At 46.5% G+C, this 22,482-nt stretch overlaps 1 protein-coding gene across 1 annotated transcript in view; it reads right to left on the reverse strand.

The window, feature by feature from the left end:
- Nucleotides 1-9,532: 9,532 nt before the first annotated feature.
- LOC125435431 (cilia- and flagella-associated protein 251-like) overlaps nucleotides 9,533-22,482 on the reverse strand; it is a gene marked incomplete at its 5' end in the record, with an annotated part of 93,855 nt that continues 80,905 nt past the window's right edge. Inside the window, 4 exons of the mRNA XM_048501631.1 lie at nucleotides 9,533-9,552; nucleotides 9,953-10,081; nucleotides 14,540-14,652; nucleotides 14,706-14,862. Coding sequence (XP_048357588.1) covers nucleotides 9,533-9,552; nucleotides 9,953-10,081; nucleotides 14,540-14,652; nucleotides 14,706-14,862 — 419 coding nt within the window. The remainder of the gene's footprint in view (nucleotides 9,553-9,952; nucleotides 10,082-14,539; nucleotides 14,653-14,705; nucleotides 14,863-22,482) is intronic.

Here is a 22,482-nt window from a genome sequence, read left to right on the forward strand (position 1 = left end):
TCGTAAACATTTTTAAAAAATGATGCCTCACTTGTAGTTTACTGAAGATGCCAAAATTCATAACTGAGGGGTATACTGTCTAAAGTTTGGTATTGGTCTTGGAATGAACTGGAGAAGACTGGTCTAGCAAAGTAATGCTAAACCAAAGACAACAGTAAAAAAAAGACGTCACACAACCTCCCCAAATAGATGATGCATGGAAACAGACAAAAGGAGGCAGGCGGGCAAAATGGCAGATTGGCTTGGCTAGGGACAATTTGCTAGGGACAATCTGCAGGGAGTAAATTAGGTTAAGAATATTGGAGCAACTGTGCAGGATCAAACCAATGGTGACTCTAATCCAGCATCCTGTTTCAGATGGTGGACACAACAGATGGTCCTGGGAGATCTACCAGCAGGACACAAGAGGTCAAAGCCTTTCCCTGCAGTAGCCTCAAGCACATGCTGCTGTTCCTATGCCCCTCCACAGCTATGCAGCAGAAGGGTGGGAACGGGGGTGGGGGTGGGGGTGGGAAGCGGAAGGTAAGCACATCCAAGTAACGCACTTCCCAGGACAGTTGTTCGCTTGGCCATGGCTGCAACCCATGTTAAAACAAAAGAATCGCAGATAGTGCAATTCTTGTAAAACCCAGGTTGAGGGGGGTGGGAAATATGGAGTGGGCTCGTGTTAGGAGTGGGATGTGTGTGAAGTTCCCCACCCCCCCAACATGGGTTTTATACCGTGGTTAGCCTGTGTTTATTGGCCCGTATGGAAGGGGCCTCTGACATCCGGGGGTCACATGCACTGCCTTTCCTTTCTTGGTCCGTACAGGGTGGAACCACATCTATGCTCAGTTTGCCTGGGTACATCTCTTTTTTAACTCATGCGAGCCACTCTAACAGCCTCAGAAATATTGTTTCTCAGAACTGGGGGTGCTTGGATTGCTGTCCTCCAGGTGGGGCTGAGAGATACCCCAGAACTACGACTAATCTCCAGATCAGTTTCCCTGCAGAAAAAAATGGCCATTTTGGAGGATAAACTGTGGGGGCATCTCTGCTCAGCTCCCTCCCCAAACTCCCTGGGCTCTACTGCCAATCTCGAGGAATTTACCTGGTGTTCTCATCTACCTGCATGACAGAACAGACACGCATGATTTGTGGGATAAATGGAAGTACTGTTGAGGACTCTTCCCGAGAAAGAGATGATCCTACTTTGGAAATGCCTGTTGGGGGTTTGTTTTATGGGTTTTTTTGCATTGTTTATGATGAGCCACGTCTGGATTTTTGGAATTGTTTCTAATATTTGTAATCCTATTGCATTTCTGTTTGTTGCGAGTATTATCTTGCTCTGCATTGTTTTCTCCTGTTGTAATTCCTTATTGTCGTTTCGCATTGTTTGACATCTCATCTCGGCTAATCTTTTTTTTCAGTCCCTCGTCCTGTGGCCCCGTTTGCTGGATGTCTCCTGCCATTTGATTGCATTTTCCTACACTGAACGATCTACCGTAAGTCCCAGAGAGAAAGCCAAGGCAGCTGACGAACAATGTAGATAAATAAATGCCTCCTGTCTGTTGATTTTAAGTGGCTTTCTCTCTGCATTGAGGCTGTTGCTCTCCCGTTATATTGGGTGCCTTACTATTGGTGCAGGGCTAGCATTAGCCTAGATTTGCCAAGCCACACCATGCAGCCCTCGGAAACAATTTGGGAGTTAGGCCTGGTGTGCTGACATAGTGCCAGCACACCAACATTGTTTCAGGTTTAAACCAGAGGTGACACAGGGAGACACTCTAGCATGTTGCAAAAAAGTCTATGGTTTCAGTAGGCCTTTCCTTCCCCCAGCCAGTGGAGGCCCCCTGGCCAGTGGTGGCACTCAGAGCCCTCTCTGTGGGCACGCATGCACAGAGTTCGTCATGGGGGCGGGGTTGGAAAATTGCCCCACACACATCTAGGCTGACCTGGCCGCTGGTCACGACGTGTAGGTAACCCTGTTAAGTGCTGTTAAACCCCATTGATTTTCATTGGAAGAACTAAAGCACAATCCTTTACCTGGGAGTAAGCTCAGTTGTTGGCAATAGGGCTTGCTTCTAAACCCTCCTAGGGTCGTGACTCACCTATTCGAAGTGTTGCATAATTGCGTCAAAGCAAAGCCACCGACTACCACCAAGCTCCTGAGTAATGCGCGCCTCGGAGCCAACTGTTTTTTTCTAAACTAAAACCTCAGTATTCAGCGTAAATTGCCATATTGGCACTTTGTGATAAATAAGTGGGTTTTGGGTTGCAGTTTGGGCACTCGGTCTTGAAAAGGTTTACCATCACTGCCCCAGGCACTGGGGGGCATAAAGTAAGGTGACCAGATTTTCACCTTTTAAAACTGTGACAGGGTGGGAACCGGAAGCGCCCCAGAAGGCAGTGCGGCAGCCTTCCAAAAATCAGGACAGTTAAAAAAACCCTGCGGGACTCGGGATAAATTGGTTTAAGGCAGGACTGTCCCGCCAAAAGCGGGACATCTGGTCACCTTGGCATAAAGGGGTGACATCTGGTCACCTTGGCATTACTTTATCCCAACTGCAACCCGCCTGCATCTAGGGTGGCCAGCAGTGGGTTGGGAAATACCTAGAGATGTGGGGGACGGAGCCTGAAGAGGGGCTTGGGGAAGGATTCCAAAGGGGTATAATGCTATAGAATCCTTCCAAAGTGACCATCCTCTCCAGGTGAACTGATCTTTATCACCTAGAGATCAGTTCTAACCCCAGGAGATCTCCAGCCACCCCCTGGAGATTGGTAACCCTATTGGCACCCCTCCATTAGCCTGTTGCAAAAAGGGGAAGCACACAACTATTATTGCTAACAAATTATTATCTGCATTTAATCTCTCTCTCTCTCTCTCTCTCTCTCTCTCTCTTTTATGAAGCATTTTGAGCACAGATGTCTCAGCTGCATCCCTCCCTTTCTCTTTATTAGCTGCGCTAATGTGACCATCTTAGTACCATCTCTTTATTGCCTGCGCAAGTCCATTTTCCAGTGAATATTTGGCACCAGCTCTGCCAATGAGACCTCTTCCATTGACATTAGCTGGGTTATCCATTCCTCCTCTCCCCCAGTCTATAAAGAAAGACACCTGCATTGCCGTTTTAATTACAAAGGTAGAGCGATATATTGCTCATTGCTCGCAAAGTTCAACCACAAATTACACTTAACCTTTGATTTCTTTAGAACCTGTCTCTTCTTCTGCTGTTCCAAATAAACTATTTGTTCAGGGTTCCACCAAGTCGGGGAGGCAACAGGATAAATTGAGTGAGGCCATCATGTTTAAAAGGTGTTTGGCAAAGCAGGCTTGAAATGTGAGCTGCATCAGATTGGGAGGCACGAAGAAACACAGTGAGATAGCTCGACAGTGTGGGAGTTTAGAGGATATGTGGTGCAGTGGTTAGAGTCTCAGACAAAGACCCCTTCTGCACGGGCCAATGAACACAGGTTAAGGATGGCCAAAAAAAAACCCACTGGGGGGGGGGGACTTCACATGGATTCCACCCCTAAAATGAGTCTGCCTTATGTTGCTTCCCCCAAACCGGGTTTTTCAAGAAACACACCATCCACGAGTCTTTTTAGAAAATCCAGGTTGCAGCCGCCTTCAAGTGAACAGCCAGACAGGAAGTGCTTTATTCAGCTGTACTTCCCTTTTTCACAATTTCCCAGCTCCCATCTGCGTATCTACGCAGGCGTCAAGCGTTGTATCATGGTATTGTGAGATGCCAGCATGGCTGTGGACCAGACGTTCATTTGTGTGTTGCTACGCATCGGTGGGAGGTAGATAAAAAAATAGACACGCCTCCGTACAAAGGCATGACAGCCCCCCGCATTGTTTCCGTGGGCTCCAATCGCTGCCTGCACGGAGGCACACGAAAGCGAAAACAGGAAAGCGGGTTACTTTATCCCAACTGCAACCCACTATACATTTACTATGTGGAAAGGGCCTAAGATATGGGTGACCCAGGTTCAAAACCCTGCTTCACCGTGGAAGTTCACTGGGTGACCCTAGGCCAGTCATTTGCTCCACCCAACTTACCTGGTGGTTACGAGGAGCAAATAGAGGAAGGCAGGACTATGTTGTAAGCCATCTGGAGTCCCCAGTGGGAAGATGTGGCATGTAGATATGTAAATAAAATAATCCTGGAGGATGTACTGTATAGTGGTTAGAGCAGTGGCATATTTGCCTAGGGACAGGGGGTACCCTCAAGTGGGGGTGAAGTGCTGCTGCCTTGTCATCTTGTGCCACCCTCAACCCCGCCCATGTTGTCATTGACATGGAAGGAAGCCAGAGGACCCCCCCAAGCCTCGCCCCCCCCTCCTGGCGGCCAGCTCCACCCCCAAGTTTATAAAAGCAAAGGTCCCAGCCCAGAGCCTTCCAGTTGCTTCTGTCCTCCCAGAGGGGAGCACGGATGGAACTGTTGGCTGCTGGCTCAGAGCCAGGAGCTGGGAGGGGGAGGGGCTTGTGGGAGCCGGCAGCTGGGAAGGGTGGGGTTCAAGGGTGGGGTTGGGGGTTCCTGGAGAATGGATGTCTCCAGCTGCCATTTGCCCCCCAGTACACCTCTGGGTTAGAGTCCTGGACTAGGATAGGGGGACCTGAGTTTGAATCCACATTCTGCCATGGAAGTAGAATAGACAGGATGGGACAGACAGGATAGATAGACTGACAGATCCAAGTTCGAATCCCTACTCTAACACGGAAGCTTAATGGGTGATCCTGTGCCAGTCATATGCTCTCAGTCCAACCTACCTCTCAGGGTCGTTGAGTGGATGAAATGGAAGAGAGGAGAGCAATGTCAGCTACCTTGAGCCCCACTGGGGAGAACGGTGGGGTATAAATGAAGTGCATGAATACAGATGTAGGAGGAGGTCTGATAAACAGGCCTATGAGATCTGATCTTGGGGCTTTCTAGCTCAGGGGTCTGCAACCTGCGGCTCTCCAGATGTTCACGGACTACAATTCCCATCAGCCCCTGCCAGCATGGCCAATAGGTTGCAGACCCCAGTTCTAGCTGATGGTCCTCATCCCTAAAAAATTCTTCCAAAATGCATGAAAGCAATTTGCTTAAGGTTTATGCTCCTAGCCATGGCCCCTTCCGCACATGCAGAATAATACACATTCAATCCACTTTCACAATTGTTTGAAAGTGGATTTTGCTATTCCGCACAGTAAAATCCAGCTTCAAAAGTGCATTGAAAGCGGTTTAAATGTGCATTATTTTGCAGGTGTGGAAGGGGCCCACTCTGCAACTTCTGCTCTGGTTGGATTTGTTGAGGCTTCAGAGCGCCAGGTGAAGAGACTAAAGTGTGCCTGTGCTGGCTGGTGCAGAAATTTCCTTGACTCGTATTTCTTGTGCCTGACTGTCTCTCCGCTGGCTTCTTCCCAGCCCTCCCACCAAAGCCAGAGGGCAAGCTTTCAAAGGCATTCATGGCTCCACAGGGAGCCATTCCCATCTTTGATCTTTCTTCAGTGTTTCCTGAAAGATAGAACTCTACCAGGGCCGGGGCATTCTGTATTCAAGCCACTGATCTCTTTTTCCAAGCCCCCCAGCTGGAATCGCAATCTACACAGCAAAGTAACATCACCTCTAATATGGTGGATCGAGGGCTGAGTTTGGCATTGAATCACAGGCATGTAGGACATCACTTGGTCCTAACTCCAGTTGGCAACCTCCAGGTGGCCCCTGGAAATTTCCCGCTATTACAATTGTTCTCCAGACAACCATGAAAAGGGAGAAGGGAGAAGGGAAAATGGAGAAAAGGGGGGGAGGAGGAGGAGGAGGAGGAGGAGGAGGAGGAGGAGGAGGAGGAGGAGGAGGAGGAGGAGGAGGAGAAGAAGAAGAAGAAGAAGAAGAAGAAGAAGAAGAAGAAGAAGAAGAAGAAGAAGAAGAAGAAGAAGAAGAAGAAGAAGAAGAAGAAGAAGAAGAAGAGGAAGAGGAAGAGGAAGAGGAGGAGGAGGAGTTTGGATTTATACCCCACCTTTCTCTCCTGCAAGGAGACTCAAAGGGGCTTACAATCTTCTTTCCCTCCTCCCCACAACAAACACCCTGTGAGGTGGGTGGGGCTGAGAGAGCTCCGAAGAACTGTGACTAGTCCAAGGTCACCCAGCTGGCATGTGTTGGAATGCATAAGCTAATCTGGTTCACCAGATAAGCCTTCACAGCTCAAGTGGCAGAGCGGGGAATCAAACCTGATTCTCCAGGTTAGAGCGCACCTGCTTTTAACCACTACACCATGCTGGAGGGTGGACTCCATGGCATTATATCCTGCTAAGGTCCCTTCCTACCACAAACCCTGTCCTCCCCCAGTTTCAACCCCAAATCTCCAGGTATTTCCCAACCAAGCTCTACATAATCACTGTAATCACTGACTTTTAACACTGGTGCCCAAGGACAGTAGAGATTGGAGAGGGGAGGGAGCTGAGCACAGACATAATGTCCACCCTCTGAGGCTCCCCTTTCCTCCTGCAGTCTGGAGATCAGTTGTAATTTTGGGAGAACTCGAGGTCTCACCTGCATATTGGCAACTTGACCGGAGCTCCTCTTTCCTCCAGGCTTCAGTCCTGAGCTGAATTGGGTTTTTGCAGATTTTAAAAAATAATATTGCTACAGCTTCTGTCTGGTTCTGGGGAAAGTGGGTCAGGACCAGGGAACCCAGACCTGATGTGCTAAAAATCTATGAAGTCCTGACTCAAGAGCTAAAATCCACCCTGTTCATCAGCATAGGCCTGTGGATCCTAGACCATATCCACACCTTGCTTCAACCTTAAATGCATTTTTGCCAATAATGCTCTGACCTCAGCATACAAACATGCCCTGAAGTCTGATAAGGAGACCAAACATGAAGCCTAGCTCTCTTTGTTAGTTTTGAAAGGGAAAAAATGGAATTAATCTCTCACTGTAAGAAAATGTACTTTAAAAAACTATGGTCCAATCTAACTGAGGGGATAAAGAGCCAAAACCAGTTCCTATTTTGGAAACTGATTTCCGGTGGTGCCAATAAACTGATGTCTCCCCTGTCATCATACATCCCACAAGACAGGTGGGTTTCCTTCTTTCAGTCTTTATATGATTGTCCGGAACACTTTCAACCCTCCCCGGAAATGGGAAATCTGGCAAAATGGCCCCCTGTAACTATAGGGGAGCTGAAATTATATATAGATCAATTGTATATAGATCAAAAGTGCCAAAGTCCCAGGCCTAGATGGTATCTCTCCAGAGCTTTTAAAAGCAAGTAAAGACTAGTGGGCACCCTTCGTAGCCACGTCATTCACCTGTATAGCTGAAACAGGCCGAATCCCCAATGATTGGGATACAGCTGTAATAGTTCCGTTTTACAAAACAGGAAACAGGAACGATCAAATTACAGGCCAATTAGTCTATTAAACGTTATAAGTAAATTATACTCTAAGCATCTACTGGAGAAATTTGTGAATTGGCTGGATAGAGAGGCAATTGACCAGGCAGGCTTCAGAGCTGGAAGATCTACCTCAGATTACTGTTTAGTCATATAGCATCTCATAGAGAAATATGCATTTGGGAGAGATACATCCTTGTATGTTGCGTTTATAGATCTGAAAGCAGCATTTGATTCTGTTCCCAGGACAAGACTCTGGCCAAACTATGGGCAATTTGATTTAACAATATACAGACTTTTTCTGCTCACACCATTTACCCCGTATTATATATGGTGTTGAAAAATTGTTTTTCATGATTTTTGTGCACACACCTCCTTTTGCAACATTGTTTCTTCTGTTTAGCCAGTTTCATCTTGTCCATACAGGAAGCCATTTCTTCAGTATGGGGTGTCACATAAGCCATGACATGCAAAAGAATCGTGTTGAATGCCGCCCCCTTTCCTGATTTTTTCTCTCTTTTTTGTGTGCAGGTGCTCTAGCAATGATGTGACCGATTGCATTATTGCTAATTCATCCACATGACTTTGCTCAGTCTGCCCTGATTGGCTACTGTGGTTGTGGTTCTCTTTTTTGAAAAACTGCCCCCATTCTTCCCTGAGATTCTCTGAGTTGCACTTCTAGCCAAGCACCATTTTATTACACATTGGAGAATCTCTCCATCTCCCTTTCAAAGCATTCCCTTTAGCCCCTTTGCATTGGGAAAAGTTTGTGCCCAAAATTGATGCCATAAACCAAGGTGTAATTACACACATCTGTATGTCCCCCCAATCCCAAAGACCCAAATTCATTTGTCCACTTCCATTTGCTCATACACACCATTAAACCCTCAAACTATTGCATATTCAATAGCAAAGCAAAAAAAAATTCCTCAATAAAAACAGGATTTCCTCCTCCTCCACTTGGGATAAACCTGATTTCTTTTTTGGTCCTAATTTTTTACTTGTGGTTTGAGGAAAATATTCCATGATGCTATCAGGTCCTTGGTGGGCTGTATTTATGCCATTTGTTTTTACTCTTTTACCCTTCCTCAAGGAATTCAGGGTAGCATGCATGACTCTCTCCCATGTTCTGTTGTATCTTGAGATGCAAGTTAGACTAAGGAAGACTGACAGTCCCAAGGACACCTAGTGGGTTTTCATGGCAAATGAACCCAGGCTCTTTTGGCAGCTCATAAGAACATAAGAACAAGCCAGCTGGATCAGACCAGAGTCCATCTAGTCCAGCTCTCTGCTACTCGCAGTGGCCCACCAGGTACCTTTGGGAGCTCACATGCAGGTGGTGAAAGCAATGGCCTTCTGCGGCTGTTGCTCCCGATCACCTGGTCTGTTAAGGCATTTGCAATCTCAGATCAAAGAGGATCAAGATTGGTAGTCATAAATCGACTTCTCCTCCATAAATCTGTCCAAGCCCCTTTTGAAGCTATCCAGGTTAGTGGCCCTCACCACCTCCTGTGGCAGCATATTCCAAACACCAATCACACGTTGCGTGAAGAAGTGTTTCCTTTTATTAGTCCTAATTCTTCCCCCCAGCATTTTCAATGGATGCCCCCTGGTTCTAGTATTATGAGAAAGAGAGAAAAAATTCTCTCTGTCAACATTTTCTACCCCATGCATAATTTTATAGACTTCAGTCATATCCCCCCTCAGCCGCCTCCTCTCCAAATTAAAGAGTCCCAAACGCTGCAGCTGCTCCTCCTAAGGAAGGTGCTCCAGTCCCTCAATCATCCTCGTCGCCCTTCTCTGCATTTTTTCTATCTCTTCAATATCCTTTTTGAGATCATGGAGAGTCACATTCAAAATGGGGTGTGTGTATGTAAACAGCTGTCAAGTGGCAGCCAATGTATGGTGACCCTGTAATGGACTTTCACTGCAAGTGAGAAGCAGAGGTGGTTTGCCATTGCTTTGCTCTGCAGAGCCTCCCTTGGTGGCCTCTCTTCCAAGTCCTGCCCTTGCTTGCCTTCCAAGATCTGATAAGATCAGGCCATACCATGCCACCGTTCTTCCCATATTCACAATTACCCTGAACAAAACTAGCCACATTCACTTTCATTCCTAGATAAGGCCTTCACCTTAAGGTAGCTCACAAGCCTATCTGTTCGTCTTGACCTGGCTAGTTCAAGGTGGGAGCCACTGCCAACCACAAGTCCCATGAAGCAAGAGCTTTTCCCACTTCCGTGAAATATGAAGCAGGTGCCCCACTGGAGAACAGTGCTCAGAAGCAGGGCCACCTTATCCATTAGGCACTTAAGGCACAGTGCCTAGAGCCGTGGTGGCGAACCTTTGGCACTCCAGATGTTATGGACTACAATTCCCATCAGCCCCTGCCAGCATGGCCAATTGGCCATGCTGATAGGGGCTGATAGGAATTGTAGTCCATAACATCTGGAGTGCCAAAGGTTTGCCACCACTGGCCTAGGGCCTGTGAAAATTCTAGAGTCTGCAAAAATCAAGATTAACAAAAAAAATTGCAGGAATTGGGAAGAAAAACAAACATTCAAAATAAAGGTATTTATTTTCTCATGTGCGATACATTCTTCTTCTTCTTCTTCTTCTTCTTCTTCTTCTTCTTCTTCTTCTTCTTCTTCTTCTTCTTCTTCTTCTTCTTCTTCTTCTTCTTCTTCTTCTTCTTCTTCTTCTTCTTCTTCTCTGCTTTGTGCCTTTCCCCATCTTACCATATCCCATGTTAAAATATGAAGAGGGCTAAGGAATTGAAAAAAAAATTACTTCCATTTTTTAATGGATATGCACACTTCAGGGTCCATAGAGGTCAACAGGAAAGTTTTTGAAATGATGTCTGACTGTCCCTGGTGGTAACATCAGGGCAATGTTCAGAGCCTATGAGAACTTTAATGTGGCCCTGTTCAGAAAAGTCACAGGTGGTGCATTGAAGATCCCAAGCTGCTGAGTATCTCCGTTCTAACAGATTATCTCTGTTCTAACAACTCTTCTACAGTTGCTCTCTGGCAATCACAGCAGATATAAGTCCTAGAGAGATGGTTACCCTTCAATGTTTCATAAGGGTATGGGACTAGAAGGTGGTCCCTGTTAAATGTAAGAAGGTATCCTGAATCATGGCTATTCTGGGTCTCTGATACAAGGCCCTCATCAGCTTCTTCATGTCACCTGACATAGGCAGTGCTGATAAGGAAGAAGAGAAGACGAGAGATGGCTCTGTGCTCCTCTGTCAAGGGCGCCAGCGTGGCATGCCTTTGCTTTCAAGTAGTTTGGAACTGCTCCAAAAACTACTGGGCAGAGACACTTCTGAAGCGGCAGCAACTTTGCGTGGCGCATTTGTTTTTTATGTCTGAAGTGTACATGCAGAAGTGAATAGAGCTCATAAAAGATGGATGCATTCTTGTTCCTTTTGCCGGTTTTGATTTATTATTTACTTTGCTTTTTCCAACCCTTCCGAAGCGTTGTAAATCATCGAAATCATTTTTCTCCTCTGCTTGGCTAGTTGGGAGGGAAGAAACCAAAGGAAGATGATTGCATGGAGTTCCTTGGTGGTGGAAAGTTGGACATGTTTTATAATAATACTTAAGAGGAAGGGGTGTGTGTGTGGGGGGGGGGAAGAGATATGTTCTCTAAGTTGCAAGAAGTTCAGAGCTCCGCAAAACATGGTTTTTCATGTTCCCTGTTGAATATGCTATAGAATTGTACTTTAGAGTTCATGAACATGAGACTCATCAGAAGAACTCTTGGCTAAATCAAGAGGATCCATCGGTCCAGCTCAATGAATGCATGAAGTTGCTTTCCACTGAGACAGACTCTTGATCTATCAAGGTCAGTATTGTCTGCTCTGACTGGAAGCAGCTCTCTGGGGAATCATGTAGAGGTCTTGTCCATCACTTGAGCCTTGTTAAACTAGAGATATCAGGGAGCTTTCTTCTGCAAGCAAAAGAAATGCTCTACTGCCAAGTTATGGCTCCCCCCAAAACTTCCTATATTTTCATTCTGCCTAAGGGAGCTTGAGGTGGTGGTAGTGCAAGGGAGAGGAGGGAGGGATGGCATCTGGACATGGCCCACCCACCCTAGCAGAAGGGGAGGGAGGGGAGGGAGGGAGGGAGGGGTGGCATGCAAGGGAAGAGGAGGGAGAGGAGAGAGTAAGGGGTGGCATGCAAGGGAGTGAAAATGCCATTTTCAAAGTATCTTTGAGAGCCTGTGTGGTGTAGTGGTTAAGAGCAGTAGATTTTAATCTGGAGAATCGGGTTTGAGTGCCCACTCATCCACATGAGCAATGCACTCTTATCTGGTGGACCCGATTTGTTTCCCCACTCCACCACATGAAACCTGCTGGGCAGAGGTGGGATCCAGCAGGTTCTTCCAGGTTCCCGAGAGTAGGTTACTCATTGTTTGTGTGTGCTGAGAGGGGGTTACTCATTGGTGATTTTGCCACGTGATTTTGGCCTTAGTTACGCCCCTCCACTCAGCAGTAGCGCGCAGAACTGGAAGGAGTCTAGCAGGAGGTGCACCGGCGTGCGTGGCAGCCTGCCCTGCGTGCATTCGTTTCCCGCCCAAGGACCAGCGCAGCGGCTGCGTCCTTGCCACAGCCCCGCCCAGGAATGCCCGGCCACACCCCCGTCGTGCCCCGCCCAGCCCCATTGGCGCTACACCACAGTTTGAATCCCACCACCATGGGAACCTGTTACTAAAATTTTTGGATCCCACCACTGCTGCTGTGTAACCTTGAGCTAGTCATAGTTTTCCTTGAACTCTCTCAGCCACTCTGTTGTGGGGAGGAGAAGGGAAGATGATTGTAAGCCACCTTGAAACTCCTTACAGGAGAGGAAAGGGGGTATAAATCCAAACTCTTCTTCTTCTTCTTGTTCCAGAGCTCAGGAGTAGAGGTGGGCAGAAGAAGAAGACCCAAAGAATGCTTTCAACACCATTTCTTCTTACATTTTTTTTTTGGGGGGGGGGTGTCTGTGAATGCTAGGAAGGAAAAGTTTGGTGGACCCCCTCCCCTAAATTTTCTCACTCTGGATGGGAAAATACCTGGAGATTTTGATGGTAGATCCTGGGTAAAACAGGTTTGGGTTGGGGTACAATTCCATACAGTTCACCCTTTTAAGTAGTTATTTTCTCCAAGGGAAATGATCTCTGTCATCCAGAGATGAATTGTAATATCAGGAGATCCTAAGGTCCTCTCAAGAAGTTGGCAACCCTACCCGCCTTCCTTGACTTTCCAGAAATAAAATATACATTTTTTTCTGTATCTCGTGAGATTGCATGGACATGTTGGAGTCAGGAGAAGATACGATTTTTCAAAGTTCGAACAGGTCCAAGGAAATTATACTTGGACCTTGGGATCGTGGACATTGAAATGAGCTGTGTAAATCCAGTCATGAAGAGAAGAAGATGGAAGTTCAGCTGTTATAAGTGTCTGTTTAATGCAGACCACTGTGAGATGGAGCTGTAGATTCTGATAAAGTTGCCAGCTCTGGACTAGGAAATACCTGGAAAGTTGAAAGCTCTCAACCTGTTCAAAACTTGCTTGAGAGGCTAGTATGTAATCTATAGTACTATTACCGTGCACTGATACATGGGTATAGTCACCTGAGGTTGCATATTTGGTTAAGCCAAAGTGGGAGCAAAATTTCACAAAGTCTACCCCCACCACATTAGTCAAAATGTCTTTTGGTTTTCTGGTTAAGGAAAAATACCATGGGCAGCTCTCTGCATCCAGCCCTACCAACTTCTGGAGGCACTGCTCATCTACCTGGAAAGTTTAGATGTGAAGTCTGGGGAGGGCAGGGTTTAGGGATGGGAAGGACCTCAGCAGGGTATAATGCCACAGAGTCCACCCTCCAAAATAGCCACTTTTTCAGGGGCGTACCACCCAGGGGGACATATAGGGTCAAACATCCCCAGGCTATGGCCATTTAGTCATATGGGGGGCAGAAAATCAACTCCCATACCCTTTCTCCTTTCCCCCGGGCCCATACACTGACTGGGCTACATTTTCCCTAGATATGCCTCTGTTCTAGAGGAACCAATCTTTGTTGTCTGGAGATCAGCTGTAATTCCAGCAGTTCTCCAGGTACCAAATGGAGGTTGGCAACCCTGGGTTCCGACCTGGATGCAAACGAAATTTTCCAGTGGCCAAAGTGAACTTTCCTGCTTCCTCCTGCCCACTGCAGCCCCACAAAATGCTACTTCCGGTAGGCAGGAACTGTGAAGAATAACTCTGGGGAGTCTACAGCAGGAACAGGGCATCAACCAATGTTGCCAATACAGTCTAGAAGCAACCTTTTGTCCCAGAGGTGGTTTTCATGCAGGGCTGAGCCAATTTAAAATACTATCTGTGCTTCTAATGAAAAAAAAACCCACATTTCTATACTGGGAAGGAACAAGTTCAGCTTATGTGAATAGGTGGCTGGATACGCTATTAATTTTTATGTTATTTCACTATTGTGTTTATTTTTTTATCTATCCCTTGACCTATTTTTTTCCCTCTGTAAGCAGGTCCAGCTGGGAGTGTTCAAAGCTCCCAGCATGGGCCGGCTGTATCTAGGGCAGGTCTTGGAAATGCCCAGTGGAATAAAACAAAAGCTGTCAATCAATTCAAGGTATTTACTCAATTAGTGCTTGTAGAACGGCCTATTCACCTGCTGAAACTGCATCAGAACTAGCAGCGGTCATTAAACATCTCAGACATGAAGTGCTGCCCAACGAAAAACCAGTACCATTTTCTAGCAAAGTAAAACGGTCGGGGGCATGCCCTCTTGATCCCCCCCAAAGAAATAAGGTCTTTACCACCACCAGTGGGATGTAGTGGTTAAGAGTGGTGGACTCGCAATTAGGAGAAATGGGTTTGAGTCCTCACTGGTCCACATGAGTGGCAGGCTCTGATCTGGTGAACTGGGTTTGATTCCCCACTCCATCACACAAAGCCTGGCGGGTGAGCTTGGGCCAGTCACAGTTCTCTCCAAACTCCCTCAGTCACACCTACCTCACGAGGTACCTGTTGTGAGGAGGGGAAAGAGCTGGAAGCTGCTTTGCGACTCCCTGTGGCAGAGAAAAGCAGAGTCTAAATCCAAGTCGTCGTCGTCTTCCCCTTCCCCTTCCCCTTCCCCTTCCCCTTCCCCTTCCCCTTCCCCTTCCCCTTCCCCTTCCTCCTCCTCCTCCTCCTCCTCCTCCTCCTCCTCCTCCTCCTCCTCCTCCTCCTCCTCCTCCTTCTCCTTCTCCTCCTCCTCCTCCTCCTCCTCCTCCTCCTCCTCCCCTCCCTCCCCCTTCTCCTCCTCCTTCTCCCTCTTCTTCTTCTTCCTTCTCTTCCTTCTCTCTCTCTTCTCTTTTCTCTTTCTCTCTTTCTTCTTCTTTCTTCTTCTTCTTCGTCATCTTCCTCCTCTTCTTCTTCTTCTTCTTCTTCTTCTTCTTCTTCTTCTTCTTCTTCTTCTTCTTCTTCTTCTTCTTCTTCTTCTTCTTCTTCTTCTTCTTCTTCTTCTTCTTCTTCTTCTTCACCTTGAACTGCTTGAAAGGACAGTATAACCATGTCAATGGTTAGTGATGGACCACAGTTCAGTGGCAGAGCATCCGCTTGGCATTCAATTCCTGAAATCTCCTGCTAAAAGAATAAGGCGGGCAGGGCTGTGAAAGACCTTGACATGAGATCCGGGAGAGCCACTGCCAGTCAGAGCAGACAATACTTACCTTAATGGACCAAGAGCTGACCCAGAAGAAGGCAGCTTCATGGATTCACCTGTCCTCTGAAATTAAAAAACGATAAAAGCCAATAAATTACATTTTATCAATCTGTTTAATATCGCAGTCCGTGTTTTACATCAGTCGCCTGCACATATTTCCTGTTCCCCGTAAGGGCGGCTTATTAATTTAGAGCACAGGTGTCAAACTCGCAGCCCTCCAGATGTTATGGACTACAGTTCCCATCATCCCCTGCCAGCATCATGCTGGCAGGGGATGATGGGAACTGTAGTCCATAACATCTGGAGGGCCGCGAGTTTGACACCTATGATTTAGAGAGACTGAAACAGGAAGCCTAGGCCCACCCTAGCTAATTCTATCAATTTCTGGGGGCATGCAACCCTGCAAATACCCAAATTCCTTTGTGGAAAGCTCACGAGCTCAGCCCCAAACTGTGTTGCACTGTTGCTGGGAATCTCACACACTCAAATGCACATGAAACTGCCTTATAGCGTACCAGATCATCAGACCATCAAAGTCCGTATTGTCTATTCAGACCGACAGCATCTCAGACTGAAGCCTTTGACATCACCTGTTGCCTGATCCTCTTAACTGGAAATTAGGGTTGGAGATTTGGACAGTCCGAATCTGGATTTTTACCGAATCTGCACGGATTCGGACGGATTCGGACGAGCAGGTTCCGAATCTGAGCTGTCCGAATCTTAACAGATCCGAATCCCATGGATCCAAATCCCATGGACCAGCAGAATTGCGTTTTTATTTTTTGGTGTTTTTTCACGTTTTGGCCTGCAGGGGGCGCATTTTTAAACATATCGACACCAAAATTTCAGGGTATCATCAGGGAGATCATTGTCCTGATGTTTCCCTCAAGAAGAGTAATTACCCAGTGCTTACGAAAGGGTTTGGGGGTGCCAAAGTTGCTTTGGACCCCCAAAGGGAATGTCATCCCTATCCCACATTCTTTCCAATGGGAGACTAAGGAGATCAGGGCTACCCACTTTTGAGGGTCCACAATGGCTTCTTGGCCCCCCTGAACTCTAAACTGCACCAAACTTGGAGGGCATCATCAGGAAAGTCTCCCTGATGATACACTGAAATATTAGTTACCAATACAGATCTACAAATGCAGATTTTCCCTGCAGGCACCCCAGAAATTTGCACAAGATTCTTTGTTCTGCAGTGACTTAGCTGCATTGCTGTCAATAGGGAATTTCTGATAGAAGAGGGCTGTGGAGTGCACATTTTTTCATGGTAAACCCACACACAAAGGCTTATTCAGGGGTGAGTCTTCGAGAGGTCTCTGGATTGACACACATCTACAGGTTTGGGGAACTTTTACTTCCAGGGGGGGCAGCAGTGGGAGATGGGGCCCTACCCTTTTGGAGTCCCATAGAGGTATGCCACCCCTGAAGCAAAATTCCCCAAACCTGGATGGTGTCATTCAGAGACTCTCCCTAAGATACCCTGAAGACCCCTGCAATGACCATGCCTTCAGAAATGTGCACCTCACGGCTCCTCTCTACTGAAGAAATTCCCCATTGACAGCAATACAGCACTTAAGTCACTGCAAGGCTGGAATCTTTAGGCAAATCCTGAGCAAATTACTAAGCATGCGAGACGCATTTTGAGATGTATCGGCATTTTTTCAAATTATCAGGGGCGTATCATCAAGGTGACTGTCCTGATGTTGCCCACCAAGTTTGAATTGCAGTTTGGTTCCAGGTATGGACCCCTCAAAGGGGAGTGCAACTATCCCCATTGTTTCCAATGGGAGCTGATAGGGGATGAGGGGCTACACATTTAAGAGTCCATAGCGTTGGCTCCTCCTGAACCAGCTTGCTGCACCAAACTTTGGGGGGTATCATCAGGACAGTCTTCCTGACTGATGTTCCTTGAGAGCTTTGGTGTCACTAGCTTTAAAAATGCTGGTTTGCGTGTTTCACCGCTCACTCACTCCAGCAGGCTTCATGTGCAGGAGCGGTGAAACATGAAAACCAGAATTTTTACAGCTAGTGGCACCAAATTTCAGGGTATCATCAGGAGCACAGAATCTTGGGCAAATTTTTGGGGGTGCCTGCAGGGGCGCATTTTTAGACATATCAGCACCAAAATATCAGGGTATCATCAGGAGACTGTCCTATTGTGTACCCCTGAGGTTTCAGTGCAGTTCTGGTTCAGGGCCAAAGTTATGGACCCTCAAAGAGAGGGTCTCCTATCCCCCATTGTTCTTCCAATGGGAGCTAAGGAGGATGAGATGGCATACCATTTTGAGGGGTCCATAACTTTGCACCCCCCTAAACCAGAAGCTGCACTAAGCTTGGGGTTGTCAATAGGACAGTCTCCTGATGACCTGACTCCCTGATATTTTTTTGGTGCTGATATGTCTGGGGTGTATCGCGCTTCGTAGTGCTGATGTAAAATCTCTGCCTCTGGCCTGCATGCCAAGAGTCAATAACTCTCTGTATATTTCTGCATTGCTTGTCAATGGGGAATTTCTGGTGGAGACTTGTAGGGGTGCACATTTATCAAGGTACAGTGCAAAAGTGTTCCAGGGGTATCTTCAGGAGAGTCTTTGGATGACACCATCCAGGTTTGAGGAACTTTGCCTATGGGGGCAGTGGGAGATGGACCCTACCCATAACATTGAACCCCTTCTTTGAAACAACCAAACCTGGATGGTGTCATGAAAGAGACTCTCCTGAAGACAATTCCTGAAGAAGTTTTGTGGAGTTACCATGAGAAATCATGCACTCCACAGCCCTCAAAGCCACAGAGGGAATTTCCATTGAAACTGGCTGGGTAAATGGTTTTCCAGAACCAACTCCAAGCCACTACAAGGCACACTGCGAATCTGGGGGAAATTCTCTGTGGGTGACTGTGAGGGGTGCAGTTTTAGAGCTACTGTCACCACAATTTCAGGGTTATCGATACACGTACTGTCCTATGAAATTACTCCCCAAGAGTTTGGTGAAGTTTGGTTTAGGGGGGTCCCAAGTTATGGACCTTCAAAAGTGTAGCCCCCCCATTTCCCTGTTAGCTTCCATGGGAAACAATGGGGGGATGGGGCTTGCTCCTTTGAGGGGTCAATAACTTCTGCCCTCTAATTCCTCAAACTGCACCAAACAAAGGAAGGAGAAATCATCAGTAGACAGTCTGAAGATGATATCTTGAGAGAATGTTGGTGCTGCTAACTTTACAAAATTGCGTCCCTCTGCAGAGTAAAACGATAATAAAACACTAAAAGAAATTACAAAAAAATAATAAAAGCGGACCAGAATTTTTCGGATTTACCCGAATTTTTCGGGCATTATCCGGAATCAGCTATGATTCGGAGTTCGGAGCATACAAAATCATTTTACTATGTTCCCCAAAATGCACAAAATCCAGAATTTTACCGGAATTTTTTTAGTATTGACCAACCGGGTGATTGAACTTGGGCCGCCGGCCTGCCAAGCAAATGCTTTAGCTCTGAGCCATCCCCACTCCCATGAATAGGAATACATGAAGTTGCCCTATCCTGACAATTGCTCTATCCAACAATTCAATTGGATCCTGACATTTGCTCTATCCAATAATTCAAGTGATCATGTTCGGCTCTGTCACCAGCGTTGTTTAATTTGGCACTGAATGATGTGTGCCAAACAGGTGAGCATCTGTTATTTGACAGTCACTAAAAAAAAATAGACTCCCAGTTTGGGACAGGTGCTAAACCAGTGAGTATTTGAGCAACTCTAACTTCAGAGAGCAGAGTAAAAGGTGACGGTGCTCCATTATGCTAGCGCTGGATCATTACTGACACATCACAATGTTTGAAAGGCAGACTTTATTTAGGGGCTGGTTTGCCGTAACTTCCCTAGTCATCTGCACTTTACCCCCAGCTAAGTGAGTACTCATTTTAACCACCTTGGAAAGGGGGGAGGTTGCGTCAGCCTTGAGCTGACTACCTCAAACTGACTTCCGTCGGGATTGAACTCAGGTCAAGGGCGGAACTTTGACTACAGAACTGCAGCTTACCAAGCTGCTCCACGGGGCTCCTCGAATAGCAGAAGCACTCATAAAATCGCCTCCTTGGATATTTTTTTTCAGTGGTGGCAGCGGCAGTGATGGAAAGTGCTATCAATTCACAGCTAACTTACGGCAACCTCGTAAGATTTTCAAGGCAAAAGATGAAGGAAGGTGGTTTGCCATTGCTTGCCTCTGAATAGATAATCTGGACTTCTTTGGAGTCAGCTATGTACTAACCAGGTATGCATGTATATCCCTTCATCTTTTGCGCATCATTCTTATCAAGGGTATCTTGCTTTTCAACCATCATTTGATTTCCAGAGCAGCTCAAAGGAATAAATATAATAATTGTGTGCTGCCAAGTCACGACCAGGGATGAGGAATGGGATAACACAGCAGTGGTCTGCAACCTGCAGCTCTCCAGATGTTCATGGACTACAATTCCCATCAGCCCCTGCCAACATGGGGCTGATGGGATTTATAGTCCATGAACATCTGGAAACACACTGATTCTGAACTATAACAATCTCATCAGATCTTGGAAGCTAAGCAAGGTTGATACTTGGAAGGGAGAGCTCCACAGAAGACTGCAGAAGAAGGCAATGGCAAACCATCCCTGTCTCGCTGTGAAACACCTCTGAAGATGCCGGCCACAAATGCAGATGAAATGTTAGGAGCAAGATCTACCAGACCATGGCCACACAGCCCAGAAACCCCACAACAACCTATCCTTGAAAATATTGGAAGTGAAGAACTTTAACGCTGTTTCCTGCCTCTACCACCGAGGGGTTTTTACTAGTAAGCCCGATGCAAGACAGGGACCTAGGGATTGACACTTTTACTCTATCATGCTGGCACTATCCCTTTGATGTTAGACTGATACTCCCAGGGACTTCCTTCCGGCTCACCTTCCTGCTTGCTCTCTAACCTTCTACTGCACCATGTGCGTAAAGGGTTTGGATGCAGCTAGATTAGATTAGTGAACCTATCTATCTAACCCATCTAGCTAGATTAGATTAGATTAGTGAACCTATCTATACTACCCTTTCTGTCCAAGAGATGGAGTTCGCCTGTAATGATACTCTTTTTTATTAGATTAGAAACTACAAACGACATCGACATTTCTTTGTGCCAAAGCTCACACGCATGTTTGGGAGATGCTTCTGCTACGCTGCAGCCTCCAGTGCACTCTGCTTGTAATACAAAAGTGTAATCTCTCCAAGGAGATTATCCAACAGAAAAACTCCCAGGTCAGCTGCAACTTAAAAGCAGTTTACACACATAGGTCACAACCGAATCATGGCAATCCTAGGACCACAGGGTTTTCAAGGCAAGAGATAAGAAAGGGTTGCCATTGCTTTCCTCTGCATAGCCACCTTGGACTTTCTTGGTGGTCTCCCATCTCAGTACAAACAATGGCCTACCATGCATAGCTTCCAGGATTTAGTGAGATTGGGTAAAGCTGGGCTATCAGGCTGCTGTAGGAATACAAGCAAAACAAAGATGACATTAAAATCTATTACCAACAATTTGAGAGGTTGGTAGGATTGTGATATGCACTAGATCCAAGGATGTTCTGTAGGGTGGGACTCTCAGATCCATGTGCTCTGGCTAGGGAGTGTCCATCTGCTTTGATAAGCAAAGGCTTATCAAGGGCACTTGAAAAACTGAGGAATGTTCAGTCTCAGCTGGATCCAAGCACAGAGATTGGGTACTGCCTCTTTTCCCTCTGATAGTTTCACAAGTGGCACTTGGATGCTTGAAAGAGGAGTTCCTCGGCAAGAGAAAGACCCAGGCAAGAGTGAAGGATATAATTGGAGTGCTCAACAAAACATCTTGAGTGAAGTTACCAATGAACAAATATGTTAAGGAACAACTCACCAAGGCATTTTTGAAGATAATCTCGGGTCCTTTTGTTTGGCTGGACTGAAAATCCAGAAGAACTATTCTCTGTAGAAGAAGAAGAAGAAGAAGAAGAAGAAGAGAAAGAAGAAGAAGAGAAGAGAGAAGAAGAAAGAAGAAGAAGAAGAGAGAAGAGAGAAGAAGAAGAAGAAGAAGAGAAGAGAGAAGAGAAGAAGAAGAAGAAGAAGAAGAGAAGAAGGAGGAGGAGGGAGGGAGGAGGAGGGAGGAGGAGGGAGGAGGGAGGGAGGGAGGGAGGAGGGAGGAGGAGGAGGAGTTTGGATTTATATCCCTCCTTTCTCTCCTGTAGGAGACTTGAAGGGGCTTACAAACTCCTTTCCCTTCCCCCCTCACAACAAACATCCTGTGAGGGCTGGGAGAGCTCAGAAGAACTGTGACTAGTCCAAAGTCACCCAGCTGGCGTGTGTGGGAGTGCACAGGCTAATCTGAATTCCCCAGATAACTCTCCACAGCTCAAAAACAGCAGAGTGTGGGAATCCCGAAGACAGTTTGCTCCAGATTAGAGTACACCTGCTCTTAACCACTATGCCATTGCTGTATATCGGGATGTCAAACTACTGGTGGGGCAGGAGATCTCTTGGAACTACAACTGATCTGGAGACTAGAGAAAATGGCTGCTTTTGAGGGTGGCATCTTGACCCTTGCTGAGTTTCCTCCACAACTCCATTTTCCCCAATGCTCCCCCTCCAAATCCCCAGGAATTTCACAAGCTGGAGTTGGCATCCCAGCTGCAGACATTCTGTTCAAGGCGATAGACACATGAAGAAGTTTTGAGGGCAGTAGTTTTGGATCAAAGCACAGCAGAGGGGGAGGATGGAGACTCCTTCCAGAAGTGTAACATCACTGATTCGGCTGGAAAAAAAGCACACCCATTTATCTCCCCTTTTCTGCAGCCTCCACAGCATGAATAAATGATGCTCCTGTAAGTGACGAGCCTGCCCCTGCTTAAGTGAGAAATGAATGTTTATGGGCATGGAGTAAATCTACTATCCCACGGGTGAGCAGCTGGATAGCCAATTGAACGTCTGTGTGTGGTTAGCACACTCTGGGTGAAGGCTGAATCAAAGGCTTCTTCCAGGCAGGAATGACCTCTTTGCCTTTGCATGACAAGTTCAATCATCTTGGTGGAGTGACAAAGCATTTGAGACCTCCAAAGCCCTTTCAGTGAGCAGGCAGAAGAAATGAGAGACTGAGGCTTTAACAACAACAACAACAAAAACCTTAATTGGTTCCCCCATTTCTTTCCTTCTCTCACTTGTTCCTGTTTTGTTAATTTTGCAGTCATCTGTTAATTAGTAAGAAATAAATTTAGAGTTGGACCTACTCTTGAACTTTTAGGTAGAAACAAGGTTTTTTAAATGGTTTGTTAGTTTTAATTATTTTACTTTTTTTATTTTATGGGCTGACTTGGAGAATCCCTTTTTCTTGAGCTGCTGAGAGCCACCATGGACCCCCAGAATAAGATTCTTTCTG

This window comes from Sphaerodactylus townsendi, linkage group LG06 (assembly GCF_021028975.2).
Source record: "Sphaerodactylus townsendi isolate TG3544 linkage group LG06, MPM_Stown_v2.3, whole genome shotgun sequence".
Lineage (NCBI taxonomy): Eukaryota > Metazoa > Chordata > Lepidosauria > Squamata > Sphaerodactylidae > Sphaerodactylus > Sphaerodactylus townsendi.